The sequence below is a fragment of the Heloderma suspectum genome, chromosome 3 (genome assembly GCF_057233095.1).
Source record: "Heloderma suspectum isolate Gila_16-S chromosome 3, 16-S_ref, whole genome shotgun sequence".
Classification (NCBI taxonomy): Eukaryota; Metazoa; Chordata; class Lepidosauria; order Squamata; family Helodermatidae; genus Heloderma; species Heloderma suspectum.
This window is the reverse complement of record NC_139460.1, coordinates 26,759,830-26,779,622: the sequence shown is the minus strand read 5'-3', so window position 1 is coordinate 26,779,622 and position 19,793 is coordinate 26,759,830. Positions and strand designations below refer to the sequence as shown.

The 19,793-nt window shown below is 44.6% G+C and overlaps 1 protein-coding gene across 1 annotated transcript; it reads left to right on the top strand.

Moving 5' to 3' along the window:
• The first annotated feature begins 778 nt into the window (after positions 1-778).
• LOC146349455 (collagenase 3-like) lies at positions 779-11,570 on the top strand. The gene is made up of 10 exons (XM_084842692.1): positions 779-936; positions 1,152-1,393; positions 2,584-2,732; positions 2,839-2,964; positions 3,586-3,747; positions 4,970-5,087; positions 5,592-5,725; positions 7,075-7,234; positions 8,077-8,180; positions 9,309-11,570. The coding sequence occupies exons 1-10, from the start codon at positions 811-813 to the stop codon at positions 9,407-9,409; spliced, it is 1,422 nt and encodes a 473-aa protein (XP_084698818.1). The 5' UTR covers positions 779-810; the 3' UTR covers positions 9,410-11,570.
• Positions 11,571-19,793: the final 8,223 nt, after the last annotated feature.

The following is a 19,793-nucleotide window of genomic DNA, read 5'->3' as shown; positions in this document are numbered from 1 at the left end:
GCAGCCCGGCCCGCAAAGCATCACTCTGGGACATTGTGGGGAATTTAAAATGGCAGCTCAAAGCCAGCTGCCGCCGCCACCAAGGTTCCTGTGATCACATGGAATGGGCCCTGTGCATCAGTGGAGGCTGGTGGCTCCCATGTCAGTGGGGCAGTAAATCTGCTTTATGTTTGAGTCAGAACCAACCAGAATTCTAAAGGAGCTATACAAGGTGCGAAGCACCTTGGATCGCTCCTTTAGAGTTCTGACTGGTTCTGACTGAAACCCAGAGCGGATTCACTGCCCCACTGACAACGGAGCCACCAGCCTCCACTGCTATGCATGTAGGTGGAAGTCAGAAGAAGGAATCAACATGCATCCCACCTTTCTCCCCACCTCCATGCACTCCATGCAGTATATAAAAAGTCCTTTTGCCAATTTATCTGATCTCATTGCTTGGATCTCAGCTGTCTGTCTGTCAGAACAAAAGACAGGAAATCATTCTTGTAAAAGGCAACAAAAGCAGGTCAGAAACATTACTGCGAAGTCATCAGAAATGCTCTGTTTGCTCCACTCAACCCTTCCCACAACACCTGGGAATATGCTGAGACCGTGTTTCTAAGCCACTAGTGGGACAACAGATTCCTAAAACCCCAGGCCTTCTTGGAGGAAAGGGAGGCGTGTGGGGGAAGAGCAGTGTAAGCATGTTTACTTTTCAGTCACTCGGACATTGTCTTTGAGAGATGATGAGTCACTAGTGTCGCTCTATATAAGTCAAACCCTCTTAAAGGCTAAACCATCAGAGTTCCAAAAGCTAAGCATCCTTCCAGCATGATGTACCTACACTCTGTAGCTGCCTTCTTACTACTGCTGGGCATGTCGTGGTGTTTTAGACTGCCAATATCAGAGGAATCAGAAAGTGATGAGTTCACGAAGCAAGATTTTGAGTTTGCAGAGGTGCAGTATAGATCTCTTCATATTCTCATTCTGTTGCCTCTGTCTTCCTCCCTTGTCTCTGTTGCCTTCCCCGCTATTAAAACTTAGATTGTAAGCTCTTCAGGGCAGAGGCCTGTCCTTTTGCTTATGTTAGTCTGCAAAATACGATTATTACTGGTAGTACACTACACTGCAGTACCAAACTAGAAGTGTAATTGTTGTTGTTCTCTTCCCAGCGTTATCTAAAAACTCATTATCATCTCCAATCCAGTCCTGCTGGGATACTGAAGAAGTCAGCTGATACAGTTGCTTCCAAACTTCAAGAAATGCAGGCTTTTTTTGGACTGAAAGTAACAGGCAAGCTAGATGAAGAAACGTATGAGCTAATGCAACAGCCACGATGTGGTGTCCCTGATGTGGGGGAATACAATTTTTTCCCTCGAAAGCTGAAGTGGTCCCACAATAACCTAACATACAGGTAAGAACCCCGTCTCTAGGTCCCAATCCAAAACATTTTTGTGCTGGTGTAACTCTGTGCAATGCCAGCACAACGCTTGTGTCAGCATTCCCTAACCTGATGCCCTCCAGATAGGTTGGACTACTCCTACCAGCACTGCCCTGCATGCTGAATGGCCAGGGATGATGGGAGTTGTAGTCCAAAACAACTGGGGCACTAGGTTTGGGAAGGCTGACCATTTGTAATGACATTAGTTTGGCACACATCATTATATTCCTTTTGGGATATAAAGGAAATGCCTTATACCAAGTCAAAACCACAGTCCAACTATCTGTTAATCTAGCAGAATCTCTCTAGAGTCTCAGGTCTTTGCTAGTTCTTATTTAATATGCAAGGCATATGATCTACCATTGGGCCAGAACCCATCTCTTAAGCACTTGCGGGTTTGTTTGATTGTTTTTTGGTGCATAATTAGGCACTTAGCATGTGTATTGTGTCTTTGCATCCTTAAGACAACAAGAGTTTTGCTGTGCATCCATGGGAACAAGATGTGCAAGAAAGTTAATTGCAACATTTGTCAACCTTTCATGTTATGTTTTATTAGTTTTAGACCTTCAGAGGCCATAAGTCGTTGACTGTATTTCATTTGTCCTATATAATTTCCTTTGAGGCATATATTTGTAAGCCTTGGATGAGGAATCGAAACAGAGGAACTTGTTGGTTTTGTAAATGAGGTGCTACGATGTATCCAGTAAAAGCAGAGATGAAAATAAGGTTTACATATCTAGATTAACCACCAGTATTCTTTGGTGGAATTGTCTGGCTTTATTTTTGAGAATACTGCACATTGCTAACATAGGATGAATGTTACACATTTAAATGCCTGTGTACTAAAAAACAAGTCCAAATAAGCATGTTTAGGATCAAGCCACTAGTCTGATTGAATCAAAAGGCCTGATCCACCTTAACTGTGTGTGGATTTTGCCCTTCATAGCTTCTGCCAAAAAGAAAGTCAATTTATTATAGTGCCGCAATAAAAACCACACATCCTGTGACCACAAAACCTCAATTCCATAACAGGAAAGGTGCCTGCATTTGCATTCCTGTACTTGCTAAATAGGTAATGGAAAGACAATAACTGGAATATTATCACAGGAATGTTCTGCAACGTTTTTGGAGTTTGCAAGGAACCAATTGTTTCTCTTTGGTAGGATTGTAAATTACACCCCCGATCTGAAAAAGTCTGAAGTGGACAGAGCATTCAGAAAGGCTTTCAAGGTCTGGTCGGATGTGACACCGCTCAACTTTACTAGAATTCGCAGTGGCACTGCTGATATCATGATCTCCTTTGGAAGGAGAGGTAACTAGAGAGAAATTGCTTTCTGTGTTGAGAGTTATGTTATCCCTTCATTTGATTAGCAATTAGGCATGTTAATAGAATTCACTGCTGTTTCTAATATTTGTAGAGCATGGTGATTTCTATCCCTTCGATGGACCTTCTGGACTGTTGGCTCACGCTTTCCCTCCTGGGCCAGACTTTGGAGGAGATGCTCATTTCGATGAGGATGAACTGTGGTCAACTGATTCCAATGGTAACAAGTGCTCTAAAGATCATTTACCTTACCATAATGTGGGTTGCTGGTTTTCAACAGCATTCGATGCCAAGTTAGACAATGTTTAATGAGTGCATGGTTTAGAAAGCGGACGTTCCCTTTTGCTGAAGTGTGTGCGATTTCATGAATAATTTAAAAAAGTTCACATGAATAATTTCACAAAGAGTAAATAGTGGCTGAACCACATTATTTTGGTGATTGGTTATTTGCCATTCCTTACTCATGCTGCCCGAGCCGAGCTGCACTCATGTAAGCACATCTGCACCCTGATGCTATGCATGTTAACTTGGAAGTGTTCCATTGTATTCAGTGGCACTTACTCCCAAGTGAGTGTACATATCATTGCTACCGGAGTTTGATTCCAGTGGGACTAAAGCATACCCAAGTATGTGCTGTCTTCCTACTCAGTGAATTAATTTAGATGTCAAATACTATTTCCATTCCATTAATGTAAGGAGAATAGTAGTGAATAACCATACCAGCTATTAGTATTTGAACATGTTATGGAGAAGGAGGCATTAAGCAAAAGAATTGGGTTAAAGCAATAATGCGATGTAAGCTTTATTGCTCTCATAACCACACTTACATGCTGCTCTCTAGGATATAACTTGTATCTTGTGGCTGCCCATGAGTTTGGTCATTCGCTGGGACTTGAGCATTCCAGAGACCCAGGAGCTTTGATGTATCCAATTTACACATACACTGGCAACACGGGCTTGTTGCTTCCAGATGATGACGTCCAAGGAATCCAGACTCTCTATGGTATGTCTGCCTTTTGCGGTGTCCTCCTTTTGTGTACAAATTATTCTGCAATGGAAGATATGGGTGGTGAATTTCACTGGCGTTTCTACACAAAGGCATAATGTTGAAAGATGTGCCACTGCGTGTGTGATGCTGCTTTACACACACACAGTCACAGCTTTCTATCATCATTCTGTGTTAGATCCTGCAGAACATCACATGCAAATCTATGTTAATCATCACCAGGTTTCTAATTATCTACTTGTTTCCCATATGCATATACTCTCATTTTTATCTTTCATGCTCTCACCTCACTCTTCTTTAAATATTATCTTTTCAACTCTCTCTCTCTCTGTCATCACATAATTTCCTGCATCTCCCACAGATACTGCTAATCTGTTATCATGTCCTCACTGCATCTGCACTACCAATTTTGGCAAACCCTTCACTCCTTCAGAAACCTCTGACCACATCACTGCTGACCTTCATACCCTTTTCATACAGCACAACTGCTTAATTCCATAGAGGTCTCCTTGAGACAACTCTGGGTTGAGACTAATCACCAACCTTCCTTGAATTCATGCTTTTTAGTTGAACTTGGTGGAAACAAAATATATTCACTGCTTCCTACCTACGACTTATTCTACACCCTTAACTATTTTTACTCTCATCTTCTTACACTTCAGGCAATAGCCAGCTGAGATGTACTGTGTTGCATTTAAGATCTGATCAACACATTCAGATTAATCTGGTGGTACAGAGTTCTGTTTCAGACTGCAGAGGTGGGATCTGCATGTTGGAATATTCCCACACATTAAAAAAAGAAACCCTGCATGTAAAAAAAAATTAGCACATCAGGGAGAAGTCCATCCTGGTTCTCTGTAGCATGTATTGTCTATACGTACACACGCACACACACACGCACACACACACGCACACACGCGCGCGCACACACACACCAGCTAGTCTGAAACAGTACAGTCTGAGAAAGCTCTGTGCCACCTTATTTAGCTGAATATATTGTTGTGCTCCAAGCTGGGAAATCTAATCTAAACTAGTATTCTGTCTGTACTACATATTGGTAAAAGAAGAAAATAAACCCTGCTTCAACAACTCTTTCTTGTTGATGATTGCTTTGCTTTTTCATGTAATATCAAACAAAAGCTTCCTTGTGCCATCCACACACTGTTGTGGTCAACTATAGGGGAACTCCATGCTGCTAACATGTAATTTACTGACACAGGTGCAGGAGACCATGATCCTCATCCGGATCATCCCAAAACTCCAGAGAAATGCAGTGCAAACTTGACCCTTGATGCCATCACAGAACTCCGTGGAGAAATGATGATCTTCAAGGATAGGTGAGACACAAATGAAATATCAAGTGTTTCATGTATACACGTGGACTTTGTGTATGCTTGTAACCATGAACATGAGTAGAAGCCCTTTGCAGGTGAACATGAATAGAAGCCCTTTGTGGATCTTCCTGCTCAACATGGGAAGATCTAAGGAAGATGCTGGGGGTGGGGCTTGTATGTGCCCTGCTGCCCCCCCCCCATTTTAACTCTCATGTGTGCAGGCGAACACCTGAATAGGGCTACACTGTATCCATCAATACAAGCTTTCATTGAATATATTCTAAGCAAAAAACATGCTTTGTAACTTGAAATTTGAATGAAGTTAACAACTAACATAGTTAGTTAACTTCATTCAAATAGTTAACAACTATGATATTTATTCATATATTTCTTCAGTGCTATCTGAGACCTGGCTCCAGTGACTTAATTTCTGGTTTACTTTAAAGGCCTATTCAATATCTTTAAATCTAGACATGTTGAGTCAAAACGTTCCTCTTCCTATCACAGGTTCTTCTGGCGCCTACATCCCCAGATGGTTGATGCAGATTTGGTACAAATTAAGTCATTTTGGCCAGAAATTCCAGGCAAGATTGATGCGGCATATGAAGACCCTGAAAATGATCATGTGCTGCTTTTTAGGGGTAAGCTTCTGCACAGGGCAGGAAAGAACAAACGTCCTGCTTGGTGCATTACATGAGAACACTTGAAGGTATTGTAGAAACAATTGTGAAAACTGATTTGAAGGGAGATTCCTATATTCAGTAGGTAGAGCCCTAATACTTTTGAGTACGTTAACATGAAACAGAAAGGGGAAGAGAACTGTTATTAAATCAAATGCATGTCACGGACATCATGTGGCTTTTTAATCTGACTTTTCCTAGGGCTGTCATTCACCTAGGGCACAATCCTATGCATGTTTAGACAGAAAAAAATCCTACAACCCCCAGCATTCCCCAGCCATCCATGCTGGCTGGGGAATGCTGGGAGTTGTAGGACTTTTTTCTGTCTAAACGTGCATAGGATTGTGCCCTTAAAAGAAATATTAGTCAATTAATCAGATGGATGGGCAGAGCAATCCTACCAGTGGTAGATGAGTGGAAGAAACTACCTTAGGGTGGGAGTCTAAGGGGCATTTTTCTTATTTCTTATAGAATCATAGAATAGTAGGGTTGGAAGGGGCCTATAAGACCATCGAGTCCAAACCCCTGCTCATTGCAGGAATCTTATCCCTTTTAATTTTTTTCTTTTACGGTTTTCCTCCCATTGGCTGCAGTGGGAGGTATATTATGTATGTCAGCTTCAGGTCTAGCATACATTTCTCCCTCTCTCCCCGTCCTTGGAGGGAGAGATCCAAAACATCCCTATTGCCCTTGGGACACCCTCCTGGGGACCATAAGATTGTAGCCTAAATCTGGAGAAAGGTACACATGGTTAAAACAAGTTTTGAAGAAAAAGGACTACTTTGTCTTGCCGACTGGGATGGCTGTTGAATCTGTCCTCATCATTGGTGATAGGACAGTATCCTCCATTACATCTTAAGGGGAACAGGGCAGGCTGTGTGACACACACTGCCCTCTCTTCCAACATCTTGCTGCCATCTCCCAGCATCTGCCACGTGAAGTGACTGACTCACTTTGCCTAATAGTAGGGCTGGCCCTGCTTAAGCATTTTCAAGTCCCATTGCTTTCTGTGGGGCAGAGTTGAGCATATGCTTTAATGTTACCTTCTTAACCAGTAGGACTTAAATATGCTTAGTACTGGCTGGATCATGCTCCTACCTAGTGTGTGAAATGTTTGCAGCAGGTGTTTTGCCAGTCTCATCCATCATAACATCATCCCTGTGATGTAAATCATCTTTAGTCTCATTTTACAAAAGGTGGACTTAGGCTGAGAGAATAACATGTGAAAGGCCATATTATGATGAGTACATGGTTGATGTGGAATCTGAACCCAGGTCTAAGTGTAATGCATTATCTACACTTATTCACAGGCAGGAAATTCTGGGCTTTGAATGGCTATAACATCGTAGAGGGCTACCCTAAAAAAATTTATGAATTGGGTTTGCCACAATCTGTGAAGGCGGTAGATGCAGCCATCCACATCAGCGACACCGGTAAAACTCTTCTTTTCATAGGAGACAAATACTGGAGGTATGTCAGCGATTCTTTTCACCTGCTGCTAGATATTATAATCAGTTTCTCTCTCATTCTTTCTCACTGTTCCAGTGACTTGGAACAACTTGCATACTGTACTAAACATATTGTAGTCTGTGGGTTGGATCCAAATATTAGTCATACCTAGAGTAGACCCATTGAAACTTCATTTAGACATGACTAACTTAAGTGCTATTGATTTTAAGTATGTCTAACGCTAAGGCCAGATCCAGCCCCTTGTTTTGGCTTCTCTGAATTCAGAAATATTTGGGGCAAAGGTTATTCTGTGATTATATTAACTCCATGGCATCTTCTGCTCTGTAAAGATAGTTGCTTATTTCTAAAAGCTTCAACAATAAGTCCTGCAGATGAGCTGGTGAGGCCTAGTCTGTGTCTCCTTTTTGTTGTGGAGGGTGAGGTGTTGTCTAAGGCAGAATCTTCTGTGTAGCAGCACCCACTTTAAGGAACTCCCTTTCAAAAGACATTTTTGTATGTCCCGTTCTGTCTGTCTGTCTGTCGTCTGTCTGTCTGTCTGTCGTGTCTATCTATCATCTATCTAATCTATCACATAAACACATCCATATAAATGTATAGACTTTTCTGTTCCAGCAGGCATTTGTATACTGCTGCCAGAAACATGTACGTTTTTGTTGTAGCTGTATCCTTACTGTTTTATATTCTACTTTTATGACATTTATTTTTGTTTGATCTGGGTTTGAGGCTCTTTGTGTTAATTCGTTGTAAGCTGCAGGAAGCAGAAGTCCTTGAAACAGATTTGCAGTACATCACGGTACACATAACCGTATTTGTTGATTTACTTATTTTCCTTTTTAATGCAGTTACAATGAAAAGAACCAAGGTATGGACAAAGACTACCCTAGACTTATAGAGGAAGATTTCCCAGGGATTGGTCACCGAGTGGATGCAGCCTATCAGAAAAATGGTATGCATTTACTTTTTGTGCTCAGAGATGGTGTCAGCACCAGATATCCTGGGGCAGTAGCCAGTGCCCCAGCAGGGCCCCCTGCTGATGCCTGCTGGGTCTCCCCCTCCCCATTTATGCATTTTTCTGGCCCAGCAGTCCAAGCGGTGTCAGGGAGCTCAGTTCGGCCTTCATTTTAATTTGTCACAATGCCCTGATGCCTCTCAGAGCACTCTTGTTGCTGCCCCCCAACCCAACTGCCAGGTAAATCCACCACAGCCTGTTTATAGAGGAGGCCAACTAGAGGGCACTTTGCCCCAGGGGGGCCCTCAAATTGGGAGCCAGACCTGTCCATCCTCCTCCCTCACGTTATGGAGGAGCCCTACCCTATCCCCTCCATGATGTCTGGCATATCTTGACCATGACTAATTATATAGTGGGTCGATAAATGGGATGGATGACAGGGCTGGGGAGGGAATGGCATTGTCTGCTAAAGCATTGTTTAGACAGACAAAAAGTCCTACAACTCCCAGCATGCCCCAGCCAGCATAGGATTGCGCCTTTGAAGATATATGACTTTTCTCTCTGGCCTTGATTCTGGTAACACTAATTATTGGTGGTCCATTTGCTAGTTTTGTTGCCTATCTGGGACTAAAAAAAGAGGGGGCCACCAGGTAGGCAACCATACATGGCTGGGGCACAGGGTGAGCATGTCCCTGCTGGGAAACATCACAAATTGTGCAGGTCTACTCTAATCAACAAATCATTTTGTGAACTGCAGAACATGTATTTAAAAAGAAAGAAACAAACAGAATAGGTTTGGATCTTTGCCTAAGCTCCTGGGAATGGAAAGGCTCCTTCACTTCATGGATGGAATTGAGATCTTGTGGAGGAACTTGTCAGAGGAAGGCAGTTTTTCACCAATTCCCCCTGCAGCCGCCCTGCAATGCTGTTCAAGCCCACTGGGACAGATTTTCAAGAGTCTGCAAAGGGAATTTCAAAGGGAATATCTACTCGCGGGAGCATCCCATCAGCAAATTCAGGATCCCAGCCATTGTATTTTTAAAATGTCTAGTAAATCATTTAAACAAAAAAAATAGTAGCAACATTAAGTGGCAAATTGATCTAACTAGTCCTCTTCTCTTGCAGGTTATATATACTTTTTCAATGGACCACTGCAGTATGAATTCAGCATCTGGAGTGAGAGAATTATTCGGGTCTTGAACACCAACTCCATTTTCTGGTGCTGATTGCATTTGGCCAGGTTCTGACCTGTGGAACAATTTGTCACCCATGAACAATAATATAGTGGGTGTTGGGGTTTGTTTGTTTGTTTGTTTGTTTTAACTTAGAAGCTTGATTCTGTGAACAAGCTCTGGTAATTTTGCCACTGACTTTATATTGTATATATGAGACCATGTAGCACTATGTACATCAGTCTGGAACTGAATTAAAAGGGATAGTGTTATAATTCACAAGCATTTTGTGGGGCATTACAATATTTGAAAATTGCATGAAGAAACAGTGGACAACTATCCTGTCAGGTGCTGATGAAAGATGCTTCCAGACAAGGCTTTCATGACACCATTGCCCTGCGTCATTCATGGGACTTTACTGGAGGTCCAGATGTCATCTTCTACTCATCACCCTCCCATGTTTTGTTACTGCTTCTTCCGTCTTTTTCCTTAACACAAAAAATCTGTTCAGGAGAAAAAGATGGAACAGCTGCACAGTGCCTTCTGACTGCTAGCACCAGGAGTCCTTCATCTGGAAGCACCCTGCAAAACTACTGCTATATAATTATACTATTCAAGAGCTGAAGGTGAATTTGCGCCTTGTGAAAGAAACTTAGCACTTTTCAGGCTGAGACACCCCCCCCCATCCTACAGATGGAGTTAGGGTTTCCATCTCCTGGCCCAGAGATGGTACACATTGCTTTAAAGACCCAGAGCAGTGTGATATGTTGGAGGAAGGAATGGTGCTTCCCTCTGCTATCCCCACGCTGCAGTGGCCCATTTTGTCATCCTCCTATCTGCATTAACCAGATCTTATTTGTTAATTTATTTATTTAAAACAAGTGTTAGCCACACTTCAGCCATAGCTCCCAGAACAACACAGAGATAAAAACATAAAAATACCCATAGATGGATGGATGGATGGATGGATGGATGGATGGATGGATAGACAGGTAGATGATGGATAAATAATATAAGATATATAGATATATAATGAGTCACATCAGGCAATACCAGTCCAGGATAAAAGAACAAAACTAAGGCTGCACTCACTGACTTGGGATCAAGTCCCACTGAACTCACGAAGGGGCTTACTTCTCAGTAAACATATGCTGTAAAAGACAAGGACAAGTAAAAAGGTTTTCACCTAACACTAAAAACAGACTAGAAACAGCACCGTCCTTTATTATTTGAATAAGTGGGAAACAGATAACAGAAACAAGCAGATACCTCAGCCAAGGGTGTCAGGAGCAAGGGATGAATTGAGTAAAATACCAAACCAGTACTGAGGATGGTGGACCTCAAAGCAGGGGTGGGCAACTGGCATCCTAAGCGCCACATGTGACTCTCAACCTACGTTCAAAAGCCTTCTACAAGTGATCAGTTCAGACCTCTGGCAGGAGCAGTCTGTCCCTTTTTCAGCAGCCCACTGGGTGGGGAGGAAAGGAGAAGGTGGGGAGAGGGAGAAAGGGATGTGAGAAAGGGAAAAGATGGTGGCCCAACACACTTTTCACTCTTGCCCATACGACACTAGCTTTGGTCCTATGCAATGCAGCTGTCAACAGGAAAACATGTGTGGGGCATGAGACATCACCCTGGAAACTGGATTTGGTCTGAAAACTGGATGTGGTGACAAACCACTCAGGATATTTTTCTCTCCGAGGCTGCAATCCATATTTAGGGAATAAGTCTCGTTGAACTCAATGGTGCTTGCTTCTGAGTAGACATGTATAGGATTGCACTGTATAGCAGCTACACAGTTAAGGTTAAGTAGGGATGCATAATACAGACACACACACTGGTTTAACTGTCATGGCTTTTCCCTAAGGAACCATGGGAATTGTAATTCTGAGAGGGACCTTGGAAAGCTGAACATCCCAGCACTGTCCCCAATTTCCCAGGAGTCCTTGGAGGAATTTGTGACTTCTGAACCAACTTAAAAAAAAAACAAAAAAACAGAAAAATTAGCAAGTAATGCAATCGTAGTTCATTTTACAAAGAAAATTGGCTCTCATTTCTATTTATGCCTTCTCAGTGAGTTTGTTTTTTAGCCATTTTGTAATTATTCCAATACTGTCTGTAAATTTCCAGCACACAGACAGCATATGATGTAATGGCTGTCTCTTCTTTATGTTGTGTTTCTAAAGGCTGTGAAATAAACCACAGAACTACACAGAAACGTTGGGTCTTGTATTTTTAAAGAACAAGTGTTATTTAAACTAAAATGGAAAGTTAGCAATATGGAATATAAGGGTAGGTAGGGAAAACCTGATTTTTAAAAATCATTCTGCTTATATCTTTTTGTTTGTGTTGTTATATTCCATCCCACAAAGTAGTAGGAGAAATCTTTCCTTTGTTTATGCTTCTTCTCCAAATCCACTCCCTACTTCCTCACACAATCCAAATAATGAGTTCCATAAACACATCGTGGTTATAAAAAGTAGGACCAGAGGAAGTGCTTTCCCATATGCAGGCATATGGGAAAACACTTTCTCTGGTCCTACTGTTTATAGCCACGTGTTTTGATACTTTATTTCATTAATTGGTGCACAGCCCCGACTCTCTACCCACTCTGAGGGCAAATGTCTGAACAGTGCTAAAGTGATAGACTGAAGTACTATCAAGTGCTCAAAGCTCTGTTATTATCCACTGCATTGTAGATACGGAAACTGAGGCTGAGAGTGAGTAGCTTGCCTAAGTCCACCTGATTACTTCATGGCAAAAGCGAGATTTGAAGCAGAGAATGGGCAGGTTCACATAACACGACAACTGACTCTGTGAATAAGCTATTGTTCAAACAACCCACGGTGCACCTGACAGATGATTGGGCTCACTGTGGGTTATAGATCATAGAACCATAGGTGTGGAAGGGGTCTACAAGGCCATCGAGTCCAACCCCCTGCTCAGTGCAGGAAGCCTGATTCCCAGGCAGTCTCCCATCCAAGTACTAACCAGGGCTGACCCTGCTTGTTCTCCCCCTAAGTCCTCCAGCCAGTATCCCACTGTCTTTTGTGGCAGAACCCATCTTGTCCCCCTCCCAAGTCTGATCGCAACCCCTTTTCATTCTCTGGCTTTTTAGAAAACATTTTTGGCCCCCAAAATTTGCACAAATAGGGACATAATATTTCTTATTTTAATTATTTTTTGGCCCCAGAAATTTGAACAAATGGGGCCATATTTTCATTATTTCTTGTTATAGTCAGTCTTTCAGAGGTGTGCAAGTGCACACATGTGGCTGTCCAATATGTATAGCCTTGCCTTGTCAATGCCCTTGTATGTTTCATCTGCCAAAGGGAACAAAGTGCAGTAGGAAACATACAAAGAAATGGACAAGATGAGACTGCATGTAGGCTAATCAGTTCACTGTTGTCAGTGTCAGGTAAGAAAAGTAAGTGCACCAAAAACAGGGTTACATGATTGGCCACTTAGCAAAGTGATCCTGTGGGTTTTATTTATTTTTATTTTATTTTTATTTACAATATTTGTATACCGCTCCATATCTAAAACAGATTTCGGCGCCATGAACAGAAAAGATAAAATAAGTGTTTTTAAGTGTTGTACCAACACTTGTCTGAGTCCTGCTTCCATTCAGCACTTCCCCAAGTCTCCAGCTATTCAAGAAAGGGAAGAGCTAGGCTCCCTGCCCCTTTTCGTGGCTCCCATTCGGAGTAACCACAGCAGTAACTGCTCCTAATAACCCATGGCTCAACAAACTACCTATGGGTCATCAACAACCCACACTCCACCACTGAGTGTGGGTTAGTGTGTTGTGGGGCAGCCCCTTTGCCTTCGACCTCTTGTTATATACAAAATTTCTCTTAGGCCACTCACAATGATGCCCTTATATGCTGATGAGTTATAGAGGAAACTTGTGGCCGCAAAATGATACTGTTTTACAAAGAACTTGCTTCTGAGGTGTTGAGTTCAGAAGTTTGCAATTGCGAAATCCGATCCTCAAAGTCTCAGAAACAAGATTTCATTATGCCATTTCTCAGCGTCCCGGTGCTGTCCTCAAATGGTCATGAAAGAAAGAGGACATTTGTGGTTCACGAAAGGAAATGTTTTTCTAAGAGGTTTGTTTGGGGAAAGCTACTCCACAGACAGCTTCTCATGATAACATTCCTTCTTCGAAGTCTCAGAAACCGACAGACTCATTTCCCTGTTGCTATGTGCAGTGTCATACAGTCACTTCTCTTGTTCAAGGACATCAAGTTCAATCTCCTGGCAGGCGGGCTTTAAGGGCATTGTGAGGATTTCATTTACGTGGAATCCCTTGCTGGCCACAGGCCCTATGCTGTGCACCTAGCCATCCCCTCCTGCTGGCTTAGGGTGCCTGGCCCAGTGGTTTTTGCTTTGAGGCCAGATACCAGTATAGCAAGGGGGCAAGGCTGAGATTTTCCTATTTTTATTTTTTAAGTTTATTTGTAGGCCGCCTTTATGGGTGAAATGCTCTCAAGGCAGTGTACAAGATAAACCACACCAAATGGATGCAATAAAGATCCTTAAGAATATATTTAATTAAAATGCCATAAAAACAGCAAGTACCAGTAAAAATCAATAAAAACACTTTCCACAGTCATTAATTTTGCACTGGATTTTGCACTGGACTCCCCCTGCCCCAACTCTCTTGCTCCAGTTGCAACTTTCTGTACCCCCAAAGCCACTTTTTCCTCTTGTCCTCTGTAGTTTATACTTACATTTGCATAGGTCTGAGTTTGTTTTTGGTGTGTATATGTAGGGAATGCAGCAGGGCTGGCATCAAAGGCAGGCATGTTTGGGCATCTGCCATGGGCGCACAATGCAGCAGGGGCCCACTGACAAGACCCCCCAGGATTTTGTCCTCCTCTTCCCCATTGCAAGTTCACCTGCCTCTCGCTCTGGCCCAGAAAACAGTGGTGGAGGAGCAATGGCAACTGGTGACAATGGTGGTGAGGAGGCTGACTCACTCAGGCAGGGGGCCTATTGGGGGTGTCTTCCTCAAGGGTCCTCCAAAATCTGGAGCCATCCCGGGCTTGCAGGGGAATCTAGGGTGGGTTTGGTGAAAGTACCTTAACTAAAGAGACTACTCTGGTTGGTGATGGCTCACCCCAGTATATTTCTTTCTGTGGTTAACATTCAGTGGCATCATGAGGGCAACATACATGCATAGCCCTGAGTCTGTACCTGTTTCACAGATTTGGGTGGTGTGATTTTTTTTTTAAAAAAGGACAGCAGGGCCAGCCCTACCATTAGGCAGAGTGAGGCAGTCACCTCAGATGTCAGATGATGGGTGATGTGGACTGGGCAGTGGCAGCAGTGCCCTGGATGTTCCCCTCTGTTGGAGACAAAGCTGTGTATTCCACATGGCCTGGCCCACCCCTTGCCCCTGCCCCTGTCAAGCTAGCCTGCTGCCCTCAGGTGAGATGGAGGAGGCTGTCTCATTGCTAATGTTCAAGTAAAGTTCAAGTGGTAGCACTGCCAGCTTCTGTAGGTGGAATGGAAAGATGGCCATCTCGTCCTTCACTTCAGGCAGCCAAATGTCTCAGGCTGGCCTTGAAGCAGGACCCTCCTGCATGCCTCAGGGGTTCCTCACATCTAAAGGGGCCCTCTCCAGCCCTGCCCCTCCCCCTGTTCTGCTGTCAAGTGCATCTACTGTGGGTTGGGGGGGTGGGCAGGGGAGGAAAGAAATGCTGCTGGGGGAAAGACATACCTGGAGGCCTGCCTGAATGCCCACCACAGCTGTCAGGGGAGATGAGCACTTCGAAACACTTTCAGCTGAGGGTCTCTCATAGTACAAAATAGCTATTAGGTGAAATGGAGGGAAACTGAACAACTCAAACTGAACGTCCTCTTACCCTGCCCCCCCAAAAAAAATCCAGGGTGAATTTTTGGCCCACACCAAAGGAAGTGAGAAGGGTGGCTATTAACTGGAGGGCCTTTTCTGCTGTGGCACCCTGGTTGTGGACTGAGCTTCCCAGGGAGGCTTTCCTGACACTGACGTGCTCTTTTCGGCACCAGCTGAACACCTCCTTATTTGCCCAGGCATTTTGGTCTTTCCATTTCTGCTGTTTTAGATCTGTTACTGTATGTTAAATCTTTCCATTGCTTCTAGGTTTTATTTTGGTTTTTATTTTATACTGTAGTTTAAAAGTTTTACACTTTTATTTTATATCTTCTTGTGTTGTATTTTATGGTTTCAATTGTTGTGAACCACCCAGGGACCTTCAGCTATTGGGTGGTAACGGGGCCAGCCCAAGACATTTTGCTGCCTGAAGCAGAGAGGCAAAAGTTGGCCCCCTCCTCCAAAAATCAAGGTGCATAGTGTCCAAACCGAGCCAAGATATTTTGGTACATGAGGCAGAAAATCCCATAACACCTCTCCCCATCCCTAGCAGTGGAAAATACAATAATAATTAAGGGAGCAGTCCTATGGCTGCTAGTCAGCAGCTAGACAGCCATAGGGTATCTGGTTTTCCAGGTACTGACCTTGAAGCCTGAGCTCCAAGGTTGGTTCCTGGAGAACTGACCTTCCCCGCCTTCCATGCTGCCTTGCTCCACGCTTGGAAGAGGAATGCGGAGCAGCCAAAACGGGGCATTCCGGGGGGTATTGCGGGGTGGGGAAGGCGGAAATGCTGGTACGACACATCCTATGTGTTGCCTGGCATCCTCCTCTCCGACTCTGCCTTCCCATGCCTAGACAGCCGAAATCAGCTGTCTACCCACAAATGCAGGGCAGAAGAAGCGCGGAGGAAACAATCCCCTCTGTGCTTCTCCTGCCCTGCATTGGATAGGTGGTCGCCTCCAAATTCGGAGCCAGTGTGGTGTGGTGGCTAGAGTGCTGGACTGGGAGTCGGGAGATCCGGGTTCTAGTCCCCACTCGGCCATGGAAGCTCACTGGGTGACTTTGGGCCAGTCACAGACTCTCAGCCCAACCTACCTCACAGGGTTGTTGTTGTGAGGATAAAATGGAGGAAGGAGGAGGATCATGTACGCTGCCTTGAGTTCCTTGGAGGAAAAAAGGCAGGATATAAATGCAATAAATAAATAAAATAAAATAAATATCCCCATAGGATTACGACCTAAATAACTTGCAATTTGCTGCCCGTTTATGACACTCCAAATCTGCTGCCCGAGGTGACTGCCTCACTCTGCCTCATGGTAGGGCCAGCCCTGAGGTGTGTGTGTGTGGGGGAATGTAATAAATAAATAAATAATTTAAAAATCCTAAGCTTTTCCTACAATAGTTTGTAGGAAAAGGAAAACCTTCCAAACCAACACTAGGGGTCACTTTTCACTTGTTCTTTAATTTGCATTGCAAGTTGCAACGAGAAGATGTATTGTAAAAAAAAAGAGAAAAAGAAGAAGTAAAATCTGGGAACCTTTACCAGACTGTGGGAGTTGAGGGAGGATGATTTGCAGGGGACAAATGGCAGACAGGAGTGTGTGGTTAGTCTTTGCCCTACATGCCACTGTTCCCCTGCAACACCCGCACACCCCAACTGTTTTTCCCCTTTGTTGCAGCTAACACAGGTCTAGGAAATCCAGTGAAATGGGGTTGCAAAAGAAAATCACCCACCATTTCCATCCCATAAATCCCACCCCCACAGCTTGGTGGTGGAGAAGCAGGAGTCAGGGTTCCCAGACCCATGTTTGCCACCAAAAGCTTAGCTTTGCCCTGAAACTTAGTGGTACTGAGTATCAGCCTGGATTTTTATCAGCCAGGCCTTGGATTGGTTGCACTGTTGCTCACAAAGGTTTAAGTGATATTTAAGCAGCCGTGCTTATCAATTTAGCCTTTTTACCAGTCTGAGCTGGCCTGCACAAAAACAGCTTGCACACACACGTGCACGTGCACACGCACACACACACACACATACACACGTCCAGTGGTTAAAATGGTTCCATGAGAAGGCCAAACATTAATACACTCCTATGGAAAAGATCAGCTCCAGCGCAAACTCTCCCACAGCCTGAGGTAGGAGAAAGCACGCTGCCGCATTGCTCACCCATCCCCTGTCGTGTAAGGGGACATCCCCTTCCTCTTACCACCACCTTATCTGCTCTATGGAGAGCATGCAGCTGGGAGATTGGGGAGGGGGCATGGTGATGGAAAGAGAGGTCAGGTGGCTGCTCCAGAGAGCCCCACCAGCTGCTTTCTTGCTGCAGCAAATGTCACAGCAGGACAGTGGCTGGGAGGGCTCGCCAGAGCACCTGCTGGTGCTGGTGGGGCAGTGGCGGCTGGCCTTCCTTGTGGGGGTTGGGGGGAATGGCACAGCTCCCCTCCCCTCCCCTCCCACTCTGCTGCCTAATGCAGGCATCTCACCCTACTTCATGGGAGGGCTGGCCCTGCAAATGAGTATTTTTTTTCTTCAGTTGCTTTTCCCTCCCTTCACCATTCAATACCTTCTCATCCCATGAAAAAAAGCCCACTCCGTCCTTCTGCCACACGTTGGAGCTCTGGCTATTGAAAGATGAACTGTAGTCAACAGCAATGGTATGATGACCCACGATCTCTTATCCTCTCTCTTATCCTCTCTGAAACTGTACCCTGTGGTGACATTCTCTCCAACCAGGCTTCTATCAAGTGGAGGAGAAATGTCATGGAAACAAGGTTGAGGGAAATGAGGCACAGGCAAAGCATAGGCCAAGTGGGAGCAGCAGCAGCAGCAGCTCTTGTTGCTCAGGCAACAGAGTAAGCCCAGAGTATTCCAGAGTATGGAAACTTTTCTAGGGTCTAGGACCCACATGACCTGTTCTGGCCAAATGCTGTCTGAGAGGACTTTTTGCAGGTCTTGGACTTTCAAGTTTAGTCCTGCTGTGGTCTAAAGTTCTCATACAACTCCCTTAATCCCTCCCCTTTGCCTATGCTGGCTAGGGCTGATGGGAGGTATAGGCCAAAACGTCCCAAGGGTCACAAGTTGCCCAGCCCTGGTGAAGGACTTCCAAAGAAAGCCAGGTCACAGAGGGTGAGCGGGCTGTGAAAGTATGAGACTTGACAGAAGCCTGGTTGGAGAGGATGTTGTCACAGTGTACAGTTCCAGAGGCCCTGAACTGAGAGGATGACAGACCATGGGTCATGACGCCCTTGCTTCTGGCTACAGTTCCCCTGTCACTAGCCAAATCTCCAAAATGCAGCAGAAGGGCGGAGCTGGCGTTTCCTCCTGGGCTGAGAAGGTATTGAACTGTGTTGCAGCTGTAACCTGGCTTCCATTGCAAGTCCTACACCAGGGGAGGGCAACTGGTGGCCCTCCGGGTAGTTTGGCCTACAACTCCCATCCATGCTAGCCAGCATAGCCAGTGGTGAGGGCTGATGGGTGTTGTAGGCTAAAACATCTGGAGGGCAGCAAATTGCCTACCTCTGCCCTACGCAGTGGTTCAAGCAGGGGAGGATGAGCTTTCCTCACATGTGTGGTAAGGGCAGGCTTGGTACCGGGGTTCATCACACCTAGTCCCTTTTGTCAGTGCAAAAGATGTCCCCGGGGGTCCGGAATGGCCTTGGCCCTTTTGTTCTAGCAATTGGGCAAAGACATAGAAATACAAGTCAGGTCAGTTGGTTGGCATCCCTAGCTAGGTGAAGCGATGGTTGTTGGAACATGGCTCATGTACAGTGGTGTAGCCCTCCCTGTGATTTGGACTTCAACTCCCATCAGCCCCAACAGTTGTTGTTCAGTTGCTAAGTCGTGTCCAACTCTTCGTGACCCCATGGACCATAGCACACCAGGCCTTCCTGTCCTCCGCTGTCTCCCAGAGTGTGCTCAAGTTCATATTCATTGCATCGGTGATGCTATCTAGCCATCTCATCCTCTGCCATCCCCTTCTCCTTTTGCCTTCAATCTTTCCCAGCATCAGGGTCTTTTCCAGAGAGTTTTCTCTTTGCATTAGGTGGCCAAAATATTTGAGCTTCAGCTTCAGTATCTGTCCTTCCAATGAGCACTCAGGGTTGATTTCCTTTAGGACTGACTGATTTGACCTCCTTGCAGTCCAGGGGACTCGTAAGAGTCTTCTCCAGCACCACAGTTCAAACGCATCAATTCTTCGGTGCTCAGCCTTCCTTATAGTCCAGCTCTCACAGCTATACATTACTACTGGGAAAACCATTGCTTTGATTATACGAACCTTTGTCAGCAAGGTGATGTCTCTGCTTCTTACTATGCTGTCTAGGTGTGCCATAGCTTTCCTCCCAAGGAGCAAGCGTCTTTTAATTTCATGGCTACAGTCACCGTCTGCGGTGATCTTGGAGCCCAAGAAAATAACATCTGTCACTGCTTCCATTTCTTCCCCTTCTATATGCCAGGAAGTGATGGGGCCAGATGCCATGATCGTAGTTTTTTTAATGTTGAGTTTCAAACCAGCTTTTGCACTCTCCACTTTCACCCTCAACAAGAGGCTCTTTAGATCCTCTTCGCTTTCTGCCATTAGA